Here is a 19,964-nt window from a genome sequence, read left to right on the forward strand (position 1 = left end):
CTACGGAGTGTGTAGCCTAGCTGCATGTTTTAAGTTATGACTATGGGCTATCTATTACGTTCATTTCTTTTGTGTCCACGGGCAAGCCCTGACATTATCAGGAATGCTTTGTGACTGACTGGGTGTGACCTGTGTGTGTATATAACAAGAGAAACTGAGAAACCTCTTTGACTAGATGTGATTTTGAGATATTTTCTACTCTTTCAGTCCACATAGTCCAGGTCTTCCTCCAGTCAAATTTAGTCATAACAGGCCATGCATTTGTTGGGACTATTAAAAAATCTGTGAATGTCACTCTCTGTCCCTTTGCCTTTTCCCCCTCAGTTTTTGACATCTGTTAGTTTAGGCAGGGGTGTATTCAAGGGGGCTGGGCCAGAACTAATGCAGGAAGTTATTTTGTACACATTTTCTCTCCACTCAAATCCTCTTCCTTTCTTTCTTGAAACCGTAGGGTTCTCCAACTTCAACAGCAGCAAGGTAAGCACTGTAAAACTGCTCAGAAACCCACAAATTATACATGCATAACCCTCGAAATTAGGCCAGATTCATTTTAGAGCAAAGCAACTTAAAGCAAAGAGCTTTAAGAGAGAAACTCCCACAGCTCCACACCTTTGTCCTTAGGCTCACATCTAGCAGATTATTTTCTTAAGTAAATGTGCACTCATATTTTAAAATGTGTTTGTTTAGAAATGCTGCTTATTAACGTTTAAAACATAAAGGTAAGTCGAATATTTTGCACATCTTGACCTTGACTCTGAATTTTTAAAATAAGGAACTTGGTGAGCATCTAAAAAGAAATGCATTTATACATAAATAGCTTGTGTTTTCTTGTACACCAAACAAACCCTCCATTGAGTGATTGTTACATGATAACACTTCGATTGCAGCTCCTTCTAAGAAAAAAATATTTTTATGGCTCCACCGTTGTCTCTTGCAATTTATCTGTTTACAATCTACTTGCATGAAAGATATAGGCTCTATCTATATAGATTATTTATCGGTTTGCCTTATCAATCTCTTTATCTGTTTTTCATCTCACTTTTCTTATTTAACTGCTTTCTTTTCATTGTTTTCTCTGTTATGTAATAATGTTACGCTGACCAGGCATTGTGTTTTTCTTTTGCGTATTTATAAAAAAATTTTTTTTATTTATTTATGAGGCACTTGGCCAAGCTCATATTGTTACCATACATTTTAAGAATTATTAAAGATTTTTATATAAAAAAAAAAGTGTTGCATGAGCCACAAAATAAAAAATAATAATAATAATTTTTAAATTTGGTAAACAATAGTTCAAATTTTTATTGTAAGTGAATAACTGTCTTGAATTGGTAATTGTTTTGCATTTGGTTCTACCATTGGTTCATATATTTTACTGGTCATTTGCATTTGTTTTGTAATTTATGAGCCACTATGCAAAGCTCCCATTGTCAGCATACAATTCATCGAAAATGATTAAAGAGCTTTTAATACAAAGTAAACTAATTAATTAGATGACACCTCAAAAATGGTGTCAAAACTAATAAATGATAGTTAAGGTCTTGACTTGGTAATAGTTTTGCGTAGAATTCTACCGCTGGTTCACAACAGCTGAAAAATTCAACTTTTTGTCTTAGAAATAAAAGCCATGTTTTAAACAGTTTTTTCCATCGACTCCCTCTGATGAATGGAGGAAAGATGGATGGTGGCTTGCAGTAATGATCACGCTAGTGCTTAGCAATTGTCAGGCAACCCGACTCTTCTCGCTGTGGGCCATACTCAGCAGGGCCGCTCAGATTATTCCCCCGTGTCCAGTTACTGGACACATATAAGCTAACCAGACCAGGTAAATTCACACACACTGGAACAGGCAGAATGGAGCTGGGCTCAGAAAGCATGCTGGAGCAGGCCAACGGGGTTTTACAGTTAAGTGGACAAGTGTGTTTCGTAGCATTGAGTGCATTCTTTACTTACCAAGGGACACTATGAGCTTCTGTTGTCATCCCTGTCTTCACATTACGCGCATGGGAACTCATTCCACTATCCTGCGCTGTACCTGTATGTTTGTCATATTTCATATTGTTTTGTAGTAGACCGTATACTAATATTTCCAGTGCAGCAATAATATTGTGTCCCAATATGGGTGATCACTATTTAAAGCGAAAGTGTGTATTCTTTTCAGTGCTAAAATGCTAAAATCTTTGTGTACATTGCGACAACTACAAGAAAACCATTTGAAGGTTGATTTACAGTAGAAGTGTAACACTGAAGCTGTTTGATTCACTCCCAGCTCACAATATCAGTCAGTCAACCAATGGTGTGGCAGAGGGGGCAGCATTATTTGTTTGTTGACCAAAAGAAAATGGGAGGAGTGTTTAGGAAACATGTCTGAAAACAATCCTGCACACTACCTCTCTATAGTAAACGAAAAGCAGTGCGTTAAATTACTATGCCCGAATTAGTAGCATTCATAAAACACTAGACTGAAGTGCGCATTTAATAGACAACTTTGCACTTGCAGCATGGTGGATGTAGTACATCTGGATTACATTCATACTAAACGCATACATACTTTATATAACATATTTTTTAACAGTCACAAATTAGTTATGCTTAAATCGTAAGTACCTACACTAAAGCTGTGTCCACATTTGCATGCTGTCTGAATTGGTACTACATTTGTTAAGAAGTTTGCGATGATTGTGTTTAGTATGAATGAAATCCGGACATGCTACATCCACCATGTTGTCATTGCCATGTTACTTTTGGGTGTGTTGCTTCTCTGCTATTCACAAATCTTCTAATGTGGCCTCAGGGGTTTGTAAAGTCTCCACTGGATGCAAACTTCAGAATCTCGTCGGAAGTAGTAAATCATCGGGGTACTTTTCGCCTGCGTTTCTAATATAAATTCAGACACAAAACTCTTTTCGTGTACTGTTTTTTGCCTACCAAATAGTAGAGAATATTCGGACAAGGTGTTAGTATGTGATTTTGGACACAATATTATGTTTGAAATAATCTCTATAATATGAAAAATATAAAATAAAATAAAATACTATATAATGTAAAATAATTAGTGCTGTCAAATGATTAATCACGATTGATCGCATCCAAAATAAAAGATTTTGTTAACATAATGTGTGTGTACTGTATATATAAATACAAAAACCTATATTTAAGAAAAATGTTTTGTTTCAAAAAAAATATTTATATATAGTATAAATTATATATATATATATATATATATATATGTATGTGTGTGTGTGTGTGTGTGTGTGTGTGTTTGTGTTTTTATATACACATAAAACATACACACACACATTATGTAAACAATTTTTTTTGTTTTGGATTGTGATTAATCATTTGACGGCACTAATAATTTTTCTTTTCTTTTTTTCATAGAGGTTATGACTCGAGTTACTTACGCTTATTCTGAAAGGCAATGACCACGGAAAGGGATCATTAGATCCATGTCTGTAATTTTGTTAATGAATGGGTGTTGCATCCTGTTTCAAATCAGACAGTAAAGGGGATCAGGCCCTTATCATGCTCCGTTATTATTATTTGTGAAGCTTGTGGGTCGGTGTGTGTGTGTGTGTGTGTGTGTGTGCCAGCTTGCATGTTCTTTGCCCTCTGGGTTTGCATGACTCACTGTAGTTGTGCGTGTCATACACAATTCTGACCACTTTGCTTAAACTGAGACACTTTCACGTCTGCTTACATGAGAAACCAGTATTAGTTCCTGCTTTAAACCTTGCTGTAATGTGAGGGTGAGGTGTAAGGCACTCAATGAAGTCAAGACATGTTCGTGACATGGAGGGCACATAAACCTTCTGTCTAATCAGATTAATTGCTTAATGTATGGCTCTCACACGAGCAGGTTAACCAAAGGCTCTACGTGCTCTACCACGCTTCATCATATGATCATTTTGAAAAGGGTCTGATGACAAACCGTCTAGCTCACTTCTTTGCACACTGACCTTTTTTTTACAACTCATTACATCCTCTATCTTCTCTATAAATGGCAATTGCTAACTGACTGTATTTGAAATATAGAATTTCTTATGCATTCTTTGAAACCTATCATAAAGTGAAGTACTAGGTTAAGCTAAAACCGAAACATAATATTTATGAGGGAGTGATTCCCTGCTAGTGCTTCCTTGTAGTTTATGAGGTGGCATTCCAAAATGGTGACTAAACAGAAAATGTGGCACCGAATGAACAGATAAGGAGGGTGGAGCAGTGTCATTCAACTCTCTCATAGCTGTTTATTTTATCCGTGTTCACAACAGTGAATATGTGAGCAGATTCTTTGGCATTGTAAAACTGGACGTGTCTGAATCACTCTATTGCAGTGGTTCCCAAACTGGGGTGCGTGCAAAGATCGCTCTTTATTATTTTTATGTATTTAACTGAGGTAAACTTTACATGAAAAGGTTTTATTAGGAAATAAAATTTCACATTTCACATTACACACTACATTACTGTATAAATTACAATTGATATAATTTCATTTTACAAGCACTTGTGTCACAATAGCCCCGCCCTGTTCTTTTAGTTCATATTAGGTGCTAACTGATAATTCGTTCATTTTTTCACTTACTACATTCAACAGAATGGACACCTGGGGCCGGATTCACAAAAATCTTCTTAAGAAATAAATGAAAATATTAAAACGTTCTCAAATATATTCCTAAGAACATCTTAATTTTTTTTTTTTTTTTTCGGCTGTTAATTTCTAAGAAATTAACAGCCGTTATCTGAATAAATACATGTTGCTGCTAAACTCACTCCTGTAGATTACCCTAATAATCATGATCATAAGCACGCACGAGACTGTATATTTTTGTTGCGACTTTGAATGGCGTTCAGCTTCATGTTTTTAATGCGGCCTGTTTTGAACAGTTACTTTTAACTTTTTAACTTTTACTTTTAAAATAGCCTGTCTTAAGCTGTTTCATTAATTTTTGTGTCGTGTTTTTGCACTTTCATCTGAGTGAACGCTTCCGGTATTTTAGTCCGCGCTTCTACAGCAAATGCATCCTGCGCACTCATATGCACCGAATATTGCCAAAGATGATGTATTAATAAGCTAAAATTAACCCTGACTCGTTTCAGGGTTGCTAATGAGTTTTGAAGTCAGCAAAAAGCAGCGTCACACACAGGCTAATCATGAGCGATCATGTTTACATTAACAGTCATCGCTGTCCCTTCAGAAAACTTGTGCACATCTCTAGTCCTCCTAGCTGTTGCTGTAATGTTCAAATATAACAATTAATTTCAAATAACCCAATAAATTCATTAAATAATTATTATTATTTGGATTTAAGACAAGTCTGGGGCTGTCCTAAATTTAAGAAGATTATCTTCAACAATCTTAAGAAAAAATAAGTATATTCTTAAGATGAATTTTTTTGGGAATACAAAATATCCTTAAGTTTTTTCTAAAATTAAAAAATAAGAAAATGGAAGTTGAGAAGAAATTTCTTCTTAAGAATGTTTCGTGAATCCAGGTTAAAGACGGGCTTTAAAGAAATTAAATATTTATATGTATATATCATATATATTTAATGTATATGATCTGTGTGCAAACATGCAGGCCCATCCATCTCACAAAAAAAAGGAAGTGATCTTTTATTATTATTATGTTTTCTAATTTACAGTGAATATTTGTATTTAGTTATTGCAATTAAAAATGTGAAATCTAACCAGAGTAAGGTGTTGGGGGGTGCTTGACAGGTGCCAAACACTAGAAAGGGGTGCATGCTGAAAAAAGTTTGGGAACCACTTTGGCATGTCTTCAAGTGACATAAGATGACCTTTGAGGCTTCTTCTTTACATAAGAGTGAAGTAATGCAGCTCCTGTTAGTGTCAGAACATCACAATAGCATCCTAATTAGACTGATTGGTTTATTTGTACCATGCCAAATAAACACATAAAAGAATCTGAAATCAGATGTCTGCTAACTGTAGTCTTTTTGGGGACTTTATTTATCTGTTGTTCTTTTTTTTTTTTTTTGACTGTCCCTCCTCGCCACTCTATGTGTTTCTCTGCAGAATGCTCCCATTTCAGGCCGCTCCAGGACAGTTTGGGGATGAGGTCAGGCAGCCGGGACTGAGATGTTGGCGAGTGGAAAAGATGAAGGCTGTTCCTCTGGCCCAAGCTGAGGTGGGGGCTTTCTTCAACGGTGACTCCTACCTCGTGCTGGATAACCGAGGTGACCAGGGAGCAGACCTCCACATGTGGATTGGTGAGATAGCTACTGATTTTCTCTGTTTGTTCATCTTGTCACTTACATCTGTGCTGTCTGAAAGACACGTTCAGTATTTAAGTTCAGCATTACACTTTTAATAATAATTTCACATGTAACAAAATATGGTTCTATTTATTTATTATCATGATTATTTATTTAATTGTTTTTGGTTGATGTTGATGATTTTAAAGGGACAGAAGATGTGGGTTAAAAACGCAATTTATTTAACATGCCGATGACTTCAAGAGTCTTTATTAATTCATTTTTTTATTTGTTTATTTATGTTTGTTTCAGAGTCTTCAGAATACTTTCATCCTTAGACTCTGATTTAAATAAATATTTTTGTTACATTTGAAGCTTGAAAGACATTATCATTATGAATGGTGTTTTATGGGGGGAAATATGCATTAATAAAAATCGTTACAAATCTTTTATTTCACATGAATAAATATTTATATTTATTATTCAGTTTTGTACATGTTATCAAAACAAAGAAAAGACTACACAAACACTAGTACAGGTGTACTGTGATATCATAATTGTAAAAATTCTACACAGCAAGTTAAAAGAAAGAAATAATGAGAGAGAGGATTTTTCCCAGAGGAAAAAGGCATGGGTGGGTATTTTCACAGCCTATTAATGTTTCAGCAGGCCAGTGACAGCACTTCAGTTAGGTCTATTGTCTTATGGTGTATCCGGTGCTTTAGGTTACACAAAGCTGGATGTCAGCATGATGAGCCATCTTCTCCCGTGCCTTCTTGTTAGCCATGCCTCATCAAAAACACCCTCATCTCTTCTTTACTCAGAATAGCTTTTGTCAGTTCCTAACCCCACCACATTATTCATTCATGAACCTTCTACATGTACCACCATGCTCTAAACATCCACAGACCTCTTGAAGTATGATGATGTACATAGTGCCATGCATAATTTTTTTTGGCTATGCCACAAACCAGGAGGCTGCTTAATTAAAGGGATAGTTCATCAAAAAATAACAATTCTGTCATTTACTCACCCTCGAGGTGTTCCAAGCTTGTATGAGTTTCTTTCTTTTGTTAAGCTCAAAAGAAGATATTCTGAAGAATGTTGGTAACCAAACAGTTGACAGTATTTTTTTTCCATATTATGGAAGTCAATGGCTACCGTCAACTGTTTGGTTACATTATACCTATTATTTTTCAGAATATTTTTTGTGCTCCTCAAAAGAAACTTGGAACAACTTGAGTGTGAATAAACGATGACAGAATTTTGATTTAGGGATGTATTTTGGGACACATCATGCTTTTATTGAATTAAAGAACACTTGAAATATACTTGTGTTGAAAAAGAAACACAAACAATGTTAAATAAATAAATATTCACAAATTAGACGCTAGAAAAATATTGTCTTTTAAAATCATATTTCCTTAAATATAGGTATTTTAAGTATAATTCAACTGAAAACCGAATTAAAAATCATCATGGGTGGACAATCAATTAAAAAATATAAATCACAATAAAATCATATAAAACAAGTTCAAAATAAAATAATTTACAGTATGTTGTAAGGCACTTCCATAACGTACTGAAAACTACTAAACATTTAGGAATGTGAAAAAAGCTCACCAGTTTAAAGGAGAGGGTGGCACTTGGTTTAACATGAGACAGAACAAGAGTATCATTGTGAAACAGAATGCAGCACAATAATCATTGTTTACATAATCGTTGAAAGCCAAAATCGTGCTTGAAAATAAAATGTGGTTAATCGCCTAGAACTACCACACACTGCTTTTCACTTAGGTCAAACAGCTCAACATCTGGTATATCTGACCAAATAACTGTTGCTCAAAATCTAATTGTGCAGATAGAGGATGTGTTTGCGTAGGAGGGCTGAACTGTGCAATATTGCACTATTGTTAACACACACAGCGTTTCCAGGAGCAACCATGTTGATGGAATGTTGAGCTGTTAAGCCTAATTGCTTTCTCTTATCTGTTTTTGCTGACTTTTTTACTGGCATTAAAAGATGAAGTTTTTAAACTATATAGCACATGCAAATTCCATATTCTGTTGAAAAGGTTGAATATACATCATCTTCTTTCTCCGGTTTAGGAGAAAAATCATCTCGTGATGAGCAGGTAGCTTGTGCCATGTTGGCTACCCAGCTGGATAACTTCCTGGGTGGAGATCCGGTCCAGCACAGACAGGTTCAAGGCTATGAGTCCCCAGAGTTCATGAACCTCTTCCCCCGAGGTGTCAGCTACAAGGTGAGATATGAGATAATGTTGTTAGCATACAGTACAAAATACTAACTTAAAGGTACATGTTAAGTGTACATAATATGTAACCGTTTGAAAGGGTACTGCCTCAAGGACAGTTTTCTATCTTTTTTTTTTCTGAGAGAGCCATGTATACAAACAGACTTGATATAAAAATAAACTTATTGTACTAGTTATACTGTATGCATAATTAAATGAAAGAGTGCTTGTGGTTTTTGTATAGTCCCACTCTTTTGTTTCTACAGGAGGGAGGTGTGGAGTCTGGCTTCAGAAAAAGCCAGTCTGGATCTGGACCCGTTCAGAGGTTATACCAAATCAAAGGGAAGCGTAACATCAGAGCCAAAGAAGTGGATTTGAGCTGGAAGAGCTTTAACAAAGGGGACTGCTTCATACTCGACCTGGGCGAGGTGTGTGTATTTGTGTATGTCTCTCGACTATACACAGTACATCGTACACTTCCGTTCAAAAGTTCGGAATCAGTAACATTTTACTTTTAACATTTAACATTAGGCAAGAATCCATTAAATTGATCAAAAGTGACAGCTATAATTTCATAAAATGTTTCAAATGCATACTGATCTTTCGAATTTTCTGTTCGTCAAAATTACCTGGAAAACATTTGGTACCGTTTCCACAAAAATATCAAGCGCCTTCAACACTGATGATGATTAGTAAATGATAATGTGTCTTGATCACCAAATGAGCAAATCAGAATGATTTTTGAGGGATCTATCACGTTGGAGTAATAGCTGAAAATGTAGCTTTGCCATTACTGGAATAAATGAAATTTTCAAAAACATTACATTATACAGTTATAACAGTTACATTAAATTCAATTCGATTTATGCATTTAGCAGACACTTTTATCCAAAGCGACTTACAATGGATTCAGGCTATTAATTTTGACCTATCATGTGTTCCCGGGGAACCGAACCGCCAACTTTGCACTTGACAAAGCAATGCTCTACCACTTGAGCTACAGGAACAGTAAAATTACAGTTAAATTGTAATAATATTTCAAACCATGTAGCTTTCGTCTGAAATGAATATCTAAATCTTTTGATTCTGCGCAGACGATTGTGTCATGGATAGGATCTCAGGCAAACATGTTTGAGAAGCAGAAGGTGAGGGAGATCGCCGCTCTGATAAGAGACACAGAGAGACACGGCAAAGCCCAGATCACTAACATCAGTGAGGGAGACGAGACTCAGGAAATGCTACAGGTAACAACAATGCCCGTGTATTTTGGCAACAACAACAACAAAAAAAAACTATTGTTGAACTCTGCCCTTCTGTGATTCTTCCGCTTTACACTTCCCAATTCAGTCACCGGTTATATTACATAGTCTGTCAAAGTTTCCTTGTCTAAAAACCCCTTCAGTACTCATAAGGAAACAACAAATGGTGCTAAAGGACACTCGTTGGGCGCTGTAATGCTACCAAAAAATGTCACGATTCTAACCTATATCTTCATATCCAAATCTCAGACCAGACACAGTGATTAATCCTTTCTGAATCATTCAAATATTGGTGGCCGGAGACAGTTTTTAAAAGCTTAGCTTACAAATGTGCTATAAATATATAATGCTCATTAAGGCTGTTTAAAATGAAGAGGTTTGGACACAGAAGCAGTGTCAGTGTTTTATGTTTTTGTATTAAAATAATTATATAATTATGTATTAAAATGTCCAAAGGTTCTTGGTCCAATGCCAGAGCTGAAAGAAAGCACTCCAGAGGAGGACAGCCAAGCAGATGCATCCAATATTGCCTCCCTCTACAAGGTACCAAGACTACATGTGTATGTTAGAATGAATCCTAGCCTTTAGGTATTTCATCCATACTTATAATGGATGAAAATTCCTTAAAGGTCTAAAAAAAAACATACATTGTCATTCCATTTCATGTGCATCCAGTATGATTACATTTTTTTAATTCTTAGGTCTCAGATGCAACAGGGTCGATGAAGTTGACCAAGGTGTCAGAGAAAAGTCCATTTGCCAAGGACTTGCTGGGACGTGATGACTGTTTTATCCTGGACAGTGGGGCCAATGGAAAAATCTTTGTTTGGAAAGGTATGAAAATTGTACATGTTTATCACAATAACTTAGAAATGCAGCTAAAATAGTTTTGTTTGGCCTGTATGTGTCTGGTTTTATTTTATTTATTATTATTATTTTTTTTATTAATAACTTTTATTCAGCACAGATCCTTTCAGCTTATTAAGAGTGACAGTAAAAACTTCTACATTGTTACAAAAAGTTTTTTTTAACTTTCTATTCATCAAATAATTCTCAAAAAAAGTCTCACAATTTTCACAAAAATGAATAAAGAAATAAAACTGTTTTCAACAATAAATGTTTCTTGAGTATCAAATCATAACATTGACTCGTGTCACTGAAGAAGTAATGCTGCTGAAAATTTAGCTATGCATTCACAGAGATAATTTGCATTTTTCTATATATTACAGAAGAATACTACTATTTTAAATTATAGTAAAATTTCACAGTATTACCGCTTTTACTGTATTTTGATTAAATAAACGCAGCCCTGGTAAGCAAAAAAAAAAAAAAAAAAAAAGATGAAAAACATCTTACAGACCCCAAACTTTTGAATGTTTGAATATAGTGTACATACATGGATACACACAATTTGAAAGAAGTATTTCATTGAAAGTAAATTGTTGTAAAATGTTTTTTTCTTTTCTTCCTTGGCAGGAATGGGAGCCAATGCAGAAGAGAAGAGGGCAGCTCTGAAAATGGCAGATGACTTCATTCAGCAAATGAATTACGCCAAGATGAAAACACAGGTCAGCTAATGCTGTTGTGCCTGGCTTAGTTTGACCGCTTAAACAGATTTGACTTCCTCTTGGTGCTGAAAGTTATGTACACATACAATTCTGATTATAATGAGGGTGAGTGATTTTCAATTAGAAATGCCAAATATCTTCAACTTAATGCAGCATACAATCTTCCCAGTGGTTTACAAAAGTATTCTAGGGTTTACTATTCTATGCTCATTGTCTTTGTTTAGTCTTTTGAGGAATTAGGCAAAATAATTTATAACACCATCCCTCACTTCATAAATAGATCCTAGACCATCTGTAATCTATAAATGTTTTTTGTCTTACAGGTGGAGATTTTACCACAAGGCAGAGAGACTGTTATCTTTAAACAGTTTTTTCAAAACTGGAATTAAACTGCATTTCAACCGCATAAACTGTATTCAACCAGCTGTAATGCACTTAAATAAGGCCACAGAGATACTACATTATAAACAAATGACTGTTTTATCAAATAAGATCAGCTTTTAAAAAATGCATATGAGTGAGAGAGGCTTTACTATTTGTCTGTTACCACATTTTTATGGCTTTTAAAAGATGTTTATATTGATTAATACAAATTTAAAAGAGCTTTTAACTATTTTCCCCTATTTTGATTGAGAAGTCAAAACTATTTTGCAGCCTTCATATTGACAAACCACTGAGTAGATACTACTTCTACTTAAAATCATTATAATGCTACTAACCATTTTCAAGCCAACGCACAATTTCACAGCCTGCTTCCTTTTTTATTTTTACTCATTTTGTGTATGGCAATATGCATGGCAATAAAAAAGCATATATGCAAAAACAGGAGACAATCCTAGGATTATTTCTCAGAAGTGCAATAGCAACAAAACCCTGGAATTCCCCTCTAGACAGAAAAGATAAGATTACACTGATACGGCAGATACAGTCCATGGGAATCCTTGCCCGCTTGTTATGATGTCTTTTTTATCATGATTTTCTTTAGACATAGATGTTTTATTTATTTTTTTGTTCAATGCTGCCACATTAACACAGCCATCAAAATTGTATTTATAAAACTTTATATAACTTTATAAAATAAGTATTGACATCAAGCAATTTAACAATATAATATAAGTCAAACACTTTTTAAGCCCCCCCCCCCCAATTCTAGAAATTAAATTAATAAATTACATATAATGAAATTTAAATGTCAAATAAGTATAAATGTCTTCTCGTGGCTTTTTTTTAACTGTGTTTATTTAAATAAGTTGAAAGAGCTTATAATCGTTCTATGATTATTTTTTTTTTGTAGTTATGTTTTAATTCTATTTAAATTAAAATACTAAGTACAATTCTGCATCCTGCTTGCTACCTCAAATCAAATTCAGTTTAACTGAAGCAATAAAGTTTATTCATTCAAATCATTTTTTTTTCAAATCACGAAAAATTCAACTAAACATGGGGAATGTGGACTGTTTCAAGAGTCACAAGTTAAAAGTTGGAAAATGTCAATTACCACCAAAATAATTTCCAAATCTTTCCATCTCACCCTTATGGAATTTTACGGTGTGAAAACATTGTTAATAATGTTGTAGCTGTGTCTTCAGCAGCTGCAATAATCAACAATTCCCCTCAGAAAGGTCAAGCATCATTACATGTTTGGCTGTGATAATACCAATACTTGCTTGTGACCAAACACCAATTAGAAATGATTTATATGAACTGTCATCAAATGAATATCATGCAGGAACTTACTCTATTGGCTTTTCGGGAATTTAAAGTGAGCAAAATTGCTCCGTTCAGTGGATCAAATTATCATACTTTTATAATACTGAACTCTCTCACATGTGGATAGCATTCATTTTTGGATAGTTATACAACCCTTTTACAGTCATATAACCATCAAAAAAAAAAAAAAAAAAAAAAAAACATGCAGAGGAATGATGCTAACAAAATGTGAGATCTTTGAGTATTATGCAAAAGGTTAATCTGATGAACAACTCCACATACAATCTGTTAGAGAGTGTTCAGTGAATCAGTAAATGCACATGTGGCATGATAGCTAATGCATGACAATGCAATGTGCGAGTGTATTCACTCATCTTTTTTGGCATCATGCCATTTTGACTGCTCTCTGAATCATTGCCGGGAAAGACCATATCTCAGCACGTAGCTGCTCTCCACCTCATACAGTCATGACAGTAATAATTCAGGTCCAAAGTTCAGAATGCAGGCAGCTTGAAATAGGGATGATAGAGCGCCAACGTTCAGTTTTGCCAGACACCCTCAGTGTTCACTTGCCTCCCCAACACTTCATCATGGGTAAGTCTCATTTGAGTGTCATGCATAGCTTTATTATGTCAATTACAAGGTGCCATTACTATGAAATTAATATTGTTATCTGCTTTGATAGAAGTATTGTGATTATTATTACATTTATGCATTTGGCGGACACTTTCAACCAAAGCAACTTATTTTGCATTCAATCTATTTATGAGTTCATGCATTCCTTGGGAATCAAGCCTATGATCAACAGGAATATTTTAATAATGATTATTATTATGCTTTTCATCATCATCCAGATTTAGTGATTTTTAGTCAAATATAATAACACTTTTAAGTTAATCTGCATTAAAAATAAAAATACATCCATCTAAAAAAAAACTTTTAAATATGTCTTTTGTATAGGTGAACAGACAAAGACTCTGAAGAGCATCCTGAAGGACAACAGTATGGCTCTTATACATGTTCTCTTTCTCTTTCCTAATATAACACAAGAAGAGCTGTCTGTAGTGCATGCTTGTGTTTCTGTTTAACTGTAACACATTACATTCATTTCAAACTGGAACCACAGTCATTCAAAAGTAATATTTCTTTTCCACTTTGCCCGCAGTGCTCCAGAAGCAGAGTAACTCTGTTGGAGCCGTGCGCTGGACACTATCAGAGAAAGATATTCAGGTCCACAGTTCTGCCCCCACCTTCAAGAACAGTAGTGGATTTTCTACCCGTTCACAGGTAATACTAACTGACTCACAGATGTTAAGGTGGATCAATGTTCAGCCATGATCACAATAACTTGTACACCACCCTCTTGGTAATTATTATGTGTTTGTTTCCAGCAAAGACAACGTCAGCAAGGCCTGAAAGATCTCCGGAGCCTGGATGAGTGCATCAGATTCATAAACCACTGGAAGCAACAGGTGGCACAAGTCTGCAAGGTAGGCCATGGATTATTTACTATTTACTACCAGTATACTATAAAAAAAAAAAAAAAACATATATATATATATATATATATATATATATATATATATATATATAAATATTTATGCATATATGTGACCCCGGACCACAAAACCAGTCTTAAGTGTCAAAAATTATCTAAATACTGAATAAATAAGCTTTCCATTGATGTATGGTTTAATAGGATCGGACAATATTTGGCCGAGATACAACTCTTTGAAAATAGAATATAATGTGAAGATGAAAATAATAATAATAGTACTTAGAAAATCGTCTTTAAAGTTGTCCAAATAAATTTTTAGCAATGCATATTACTAATCAAAAATTATGCTTTGATGTATTTACAGTAGGAAATTTACAAAATATCTTAATGGAACATGATCTTTGATTAATATCCTAATGATTTTTAGCATAAAAGAAAAATTTATAATTTTGACCCATTCAATGTATTTTTTTGCCTATTGCTAAAAATATACTTTCGCAACTTAAGACCAGGCTCGCACATGTAAATTTATTTATTTATATAAAGAGGAAAATGTGTTTCACAGCCTAAGTAGCAGTTTCTTGGGAAACTCCTCTCTCTCCTCGCGTGCAAACTCAGTGGCAATCAATGTCTTTTATTATCCATGCTATCATATGATTAGTGTTGCCACGTGAGAAATGTATGATGCTAGATGATAAATTTATGTTTGCCCAGGATAACCAATAACACACCTATATCAATAACATAGTAATTCTTCATGTGATATTCTGGGCCTTATCACACTATGTATGTGGTGAACAGTTTTCAAATAATATTTCAGTTATTTTTATTTCTTTTTATATAACAGCATAAAAGAAAGTAATTTTTTTAATGTCTGTAATATAACATTTATTTATTTTCAAATACACTATCAATTTGTCTACATTAATATGGCTGTTTCGAAGTTTCAGAGAGAAAGGCCTTGCAAGGGCATTGAATATGATGCCTGGAAATATTTAATAAACAGTTTGTCTCTGACATCAAAAACAAAAAATGCATCTGGAGATGGCAAAAGAAGAAAGAGTTTAAGGATACACAGATTTTAGGCCAATATTGATAATTCAGTGTTTGTAGTCATGGTATGGTCTATAAACAATAAACAGACAATATGAAAATAATATCTTTATTATTTAGTTTTAAATAAACAAATGATAAAACACTAAGAACTAAAAATCCTTTTAAATGCTTCAAGTAAATTTAGGTATCCCACCTTTATAATTTACAGTATAGATATTCATTTAGAAATTTGCTAAAAATTACATTTAAAGTGTATTTTTATTTTCAGTGTTTTTAAAGATGAAGTGAGCATTAGATGATGGGAAATGTAAAAATAGAGGAAGAGAGCATGCCAAATCAAATATCCAAAATCAACTGCTAATATCTAATATCGTCTAATAATCCATAAATGTGTGTCTGTGATTTACAGAACGAGGATGATCCTGGTGAAGGGTGCAGCAGGCAAGCAGAGCGTCAGACAGACCCCAGAACTGAGCGCAGTCTTGAAGAGAGTCGAAAGCTTATTCTGCAGTGGGCCAGCGAGCTTCAAAGTGTAGACAAGGTGAAAATGACTATACGAAAAAAAGACAAAAGTCTCAATCGTAGGGTTCTGTTCATCATATATGATGGCTTCCTCAAACTGAGCTTTCTTTGTTCCTGTGTCAACCCAGCTGTCTGAAAAGCATCCGTGGATAAAGGAGAGGACTGATCAAGAGGTGGACACGAAGGAGGATAAAGATCAGAGTGAGGCTGTACATGAGAGGATCACGCAGTGGGCCAAAGAGATTCAGAGTGTGTCAGAGGTGGGACAGCATGCATATCTATATTATCAGATCTCTTATCCATTGTCACAAACACATTAAGTTGTCCTAAGTCCAGTCATGGTTTTCTGCTTTTGTGGAATTAGTTTGTCTTGTAAAATGGCACTTTAATATTCCGTGCATTTACATTTAACTAGCCTAATGGATAAGATCATCAGAAGTGATGCAAAGTATGTTATATTTGTTCTTTCTGTCGAAATGCAGAGCTCTGGAGTGTTGGGAGATGAACTGGCACGGCTGTTACGTCTCCTGGGGCTGAAGAAGAAGAAGCTGGTTTCCCTCATGCCACTGCTGGAGTTCATCACTTGGAGTCTGCTGAAAGAAGACGGCAAGGTTAGATGGCTATTAATGCACTTCTGTCACTATTTGTGCTTGGGAAGTGGTGTAGTGTAATACTGGGAATGTTTTGGAAAGTGGTGCCATTTAAATGAGGAAATGGTGCTTATATGAATGAAAACCAGAGACTAATATTTTGTCAGTATTGCAAAACTTTATTTTATTAGGGGTACAAACAATATCGCTTGTTCACATATATACAATAGTTCCATTCCTGTGATAGAGGATGCAATATATTTTATATTTTCTTATCAGGGGCAAGTGTGACGCTATAAAAATAAATTGCTTTAGAGATAGTGCTGATAAATACATGGATGAAAAAAAGAGGTTTCACTCAGGCTGTTTACGAGCAAAGAGCAATTGGGCAGCATTGGTTTACAGCAAGTTGACCATTTATTATCATCTTTGAGAGACTTTTATTATGTACTGTATGAACAGTGACAGAGAAACATTATATCTAATTGTTTGTTGAAAAAGAATTTCAGAATGATTTCAAAATCATAAGTTACTTCAAACAACAAAGTCTGTAAATGCATCATACATCATGTAGTTTTAATCCTAATGTACAGTATAAGAGGGTGTCTCATAAGATACCTTTATTAAAATTGCTTGCTGCTAATTCATGTTTTTTATATTTATTTCAGGGCATGGTTCCTCATCTATGGCTTTCAGCTAAACAACGCACCTGGAAAGCTGGTGAGGGATCCAAAATCTAACCTTAAGTGAATAAAGCTGAAAAGTACACTGAAAATTATTAATACACAAAGTATATTAATACTGATTTTGTAAGGTTTTTTTTTTTTTTTTTTTTTTTTGTCAAACAGGCATGCCACGATACATCCCTAATTCAGGTAACTATTGCTTTTATAAAAACTATTACTTTTATTTCTCCCATGGAGAACATTTGAGATATTAAAAAATGATAGCATTTCTATGACTTTCCAAAAGAGGAAAAAAATATTGAGAGAATGATTAAGTTTCTAAAGAAAGATGATTAAGTTTGCATAGCCAATCAGTTGAGTATTAAAATGTGGTGTCTAAACAAAGTATACAATATTTTTCTCTTATTTTTCAGTATGGAACTGGATTTTGAGTTCAAAAGGTAAGTTTATATAATATTTAAATATGACCCATACCCACGTCTCCTGAAAAAAATAAATAACACCACACTCCAGCTTTAACAAAGTGTTAAATGCATTAGTCCTAATGCCTTCACATCTTTCTGTCAAATAGCTGATGTAACTCTTGATCCTATGACCAACCAACCTTGGCTGCAGCTCTCTGATGACCACAAGAAAGTCCAGGAGGGTCAAACAGAGGCCAATCTGCCTTTCAGCCCTCAGCGATTTGATAGCTTGCCCTGTGTCCTAGGCTGGGAGGGCTACATGATGGGCCGTCATTACTGGGAAGTGGAATTTGCAAACAATGGTTATTGGAAAGTTGGAGTGACAACCGCTTCATCAAAAAGGCATGGCCGCTTTCCAATGAATCCCTCTACTGGTTATTGGGTCCTGTGGCGCAGCACACGACAGTTTTTCGCATGCACCAATCCCGAAACAACACTGCCACTGCTGCTGGTGCCCCGAAAGATGGGAATATACATCGATTACGAGGAGGGACAGATTTCGTTCTACAATGCAGAGAACAAATCACACATCTACACCTTCACTGGACATTTTCGTGAGAAGCTGTACCCTTTCTTTGCCCTGCTGGATGGCAGGGGAGTTATAAGCATATGGTCTCCTAAAGAGCAGAGCCACTTCTAACAGCAGAGTAGATTTAAAAGATCATCTTTCATTTTGCGCTTCTGTTTGAACATTTATACCTTAACAACTGATTCTTTGGATCCCAGTAAAAAGCTACTTCTTATCGTGACCTTTCCATTCAGACGAATCAACACCTTTGTGGGCTGGAACCACTTAATGAGAGCTATTAAAACTACAAAGTGATTCCCATTAGTCCCTCAAAATGATTGCTACACTAATGTCTCTCTTTATTCATTTATATAATTTATCTATGCATATTTTATGTGGCTCAGTGATTATTATAATGTATCTAAGCTTGTCTACTTTCATGTATGCAAGTAACAGTATGTGTTTTGACACAAATTATTTTTCCGAGTGTTGTCTGTTAATCCTGTAACCATTAATAAGATGACTACAACAAGATATTTATTAGTCTATATCAGTGTTTATGTGTGGGTAATGTCTATGCACTTGTTAATCGTTTTATTTTTATGGAAGCTCTGAATGATTATACATATATAATAATAAAACATAAAATACAGGTCACAATATGTCTTATTGAACTGCCCTACTGTACTGAGAACACACCTGTAATTTAAGTCTAACTGAACATAGTATTTATTCGACAGTACAGCTTTTATTAAAAAGTAGTCTTTCTTAAAATAATTGTATGTGGACCTGTCATCAGAACAATGGGGCCAGAAGAGGATCTTAAGCAAGCCTCCTTTATATATATATATATATATATATATATATATATATATATATGTATGCTTGTATGTATGTATGCAGGGTGTGTCGTGAATATGTATATACACATATACATAGCTGTGAGGAATCTGTTTATGAAGTGAAGTGACATACTGTCAAGTACGGTGACCCATACTCAGAATTCGTGCTCTGCATTTAACCCATCCAAAGTGCAAACACACAGAGCAGTGAACACACACACACAAACACACTGTGAACACACACCCAGAGCAGTGGGCAGCCATTTATGCATTAACAGCACCCAGGGAGGCAGGGAGGGGGGATCGGTGCCTTGCTCAAGGGCAACTAAGTCATGGTTTTGTCTGCTCGAGACTCGAACCAACAACCTTAGGGTTAGGAGTCAAACTATCTAACCACAAGGCCATGACTTCCCTAAAGGACAGGGAAGGAACCATAGTCAGCACGGCAATTTTTATTTAAATATAGCCATATATAATCATTTTTGCTAAAAATCACTGGCAAATTCTCATGAACCTTTAAAAAGCAATGCAAAAGCAGAATGTAAATTGAACCCTTTAAACGACTGGTCAAAGACTAGCGTATGTTCATATAGGCAAGGGCGTCGGACTGGGGGTAAAACCAGTACTGATTACCAGGGACCCAAAGGAAGAAAGGGCCCTTGAAAAGCCTGGAATATATATTTTTAAGGGGAGGGGGGCCCATTAGAACTGCCTATGCATAGGGCCCGGGATCTTGTGCAGTGCCCCTGCATATAGGCTAGTGAAAAACAAGTGAACAACTTAAAACCGTT

At 35.1% G+C, this 19,964-nt stretch overlaps 2 protein-coding genes across 2 annotated transcripts; both read left to right on the plus strand.

The window, feature by feature from the left end:
- The first annotated feature begins 318 nt into the window (after positions 1–318).
- LOC128025233 (macrophage-capping protein) lies at positions 319–12,122 on the plus strand. Its single transcript, XM_052611362.1, has 9 exons — positions 319–477; positions 6,037–6,230; positions 8,325–8,479; positions 8,737–8,898; positions 9,565–9,714; positions 10,186–10,272; positions 10,431–10,563; positions 11,206–11,297; positions 11,621–12,122. The coding sequence occupies exons 2-9, from the start codon at positions 6,038–6,040 to the stop codon at positions 11,684–11,686; spliced, it is 1,038 nt and encodes a 345-aa protein (XP_052467322.1). The 5' UTR covers positions 319–477; position 6,037; the 3' UTR covers positions 11,687–12,122.
- Positions 12,123–12,592: 470 nt separating this feature from the next.
- LOC128025232 (nuclear factor 7, ovary) lies at positions 12,593–19,066 on the plus strand. Its single transcript, XM_052611361.1, has 11 exons — positions 12,593–13,601; positions 13,968–14,009; positions 14,173–14,294; positions 14,399–14,497; positions 15,971–16,102; positions 16,212–16,343; positions 16,566–16,694; positions 17,342–17,393; positions 17,522–17,548; positions 17,773–17,799; positions 17,931–19,066. The coding sequence occupies exons 1-11, from the start codon at positions 13,475–13,477 to the stop codon at positions 18,461–18,463; spliced, it is 1,422 nt and encodes a 473-aa protein (XP_052467321.1). The 5' UTR covers positions 12,593–13,474; the 3' UTR covers positions 18,464–19,066.
- Positions 19,067–19,964: the final 898 nt, after the last annotated feature.

Source organism: Carassius gibelio, chromosome A12 (genome assembly GCF_023724105.1).
Source record: "Carassius gibelio isolate Cgi1373 ecotype wild population from Czech Republic chromosome A12, carGib1.2-hapl.c, whole genome shotgun sequence".
In the NCBI taxonomy this organism is placed as follows: Eukaryota; Metazoa; Chordata; class Actinopteri; order Cypriniformes; family Cyprinidae; genus Carassius; species Carassius gibelio.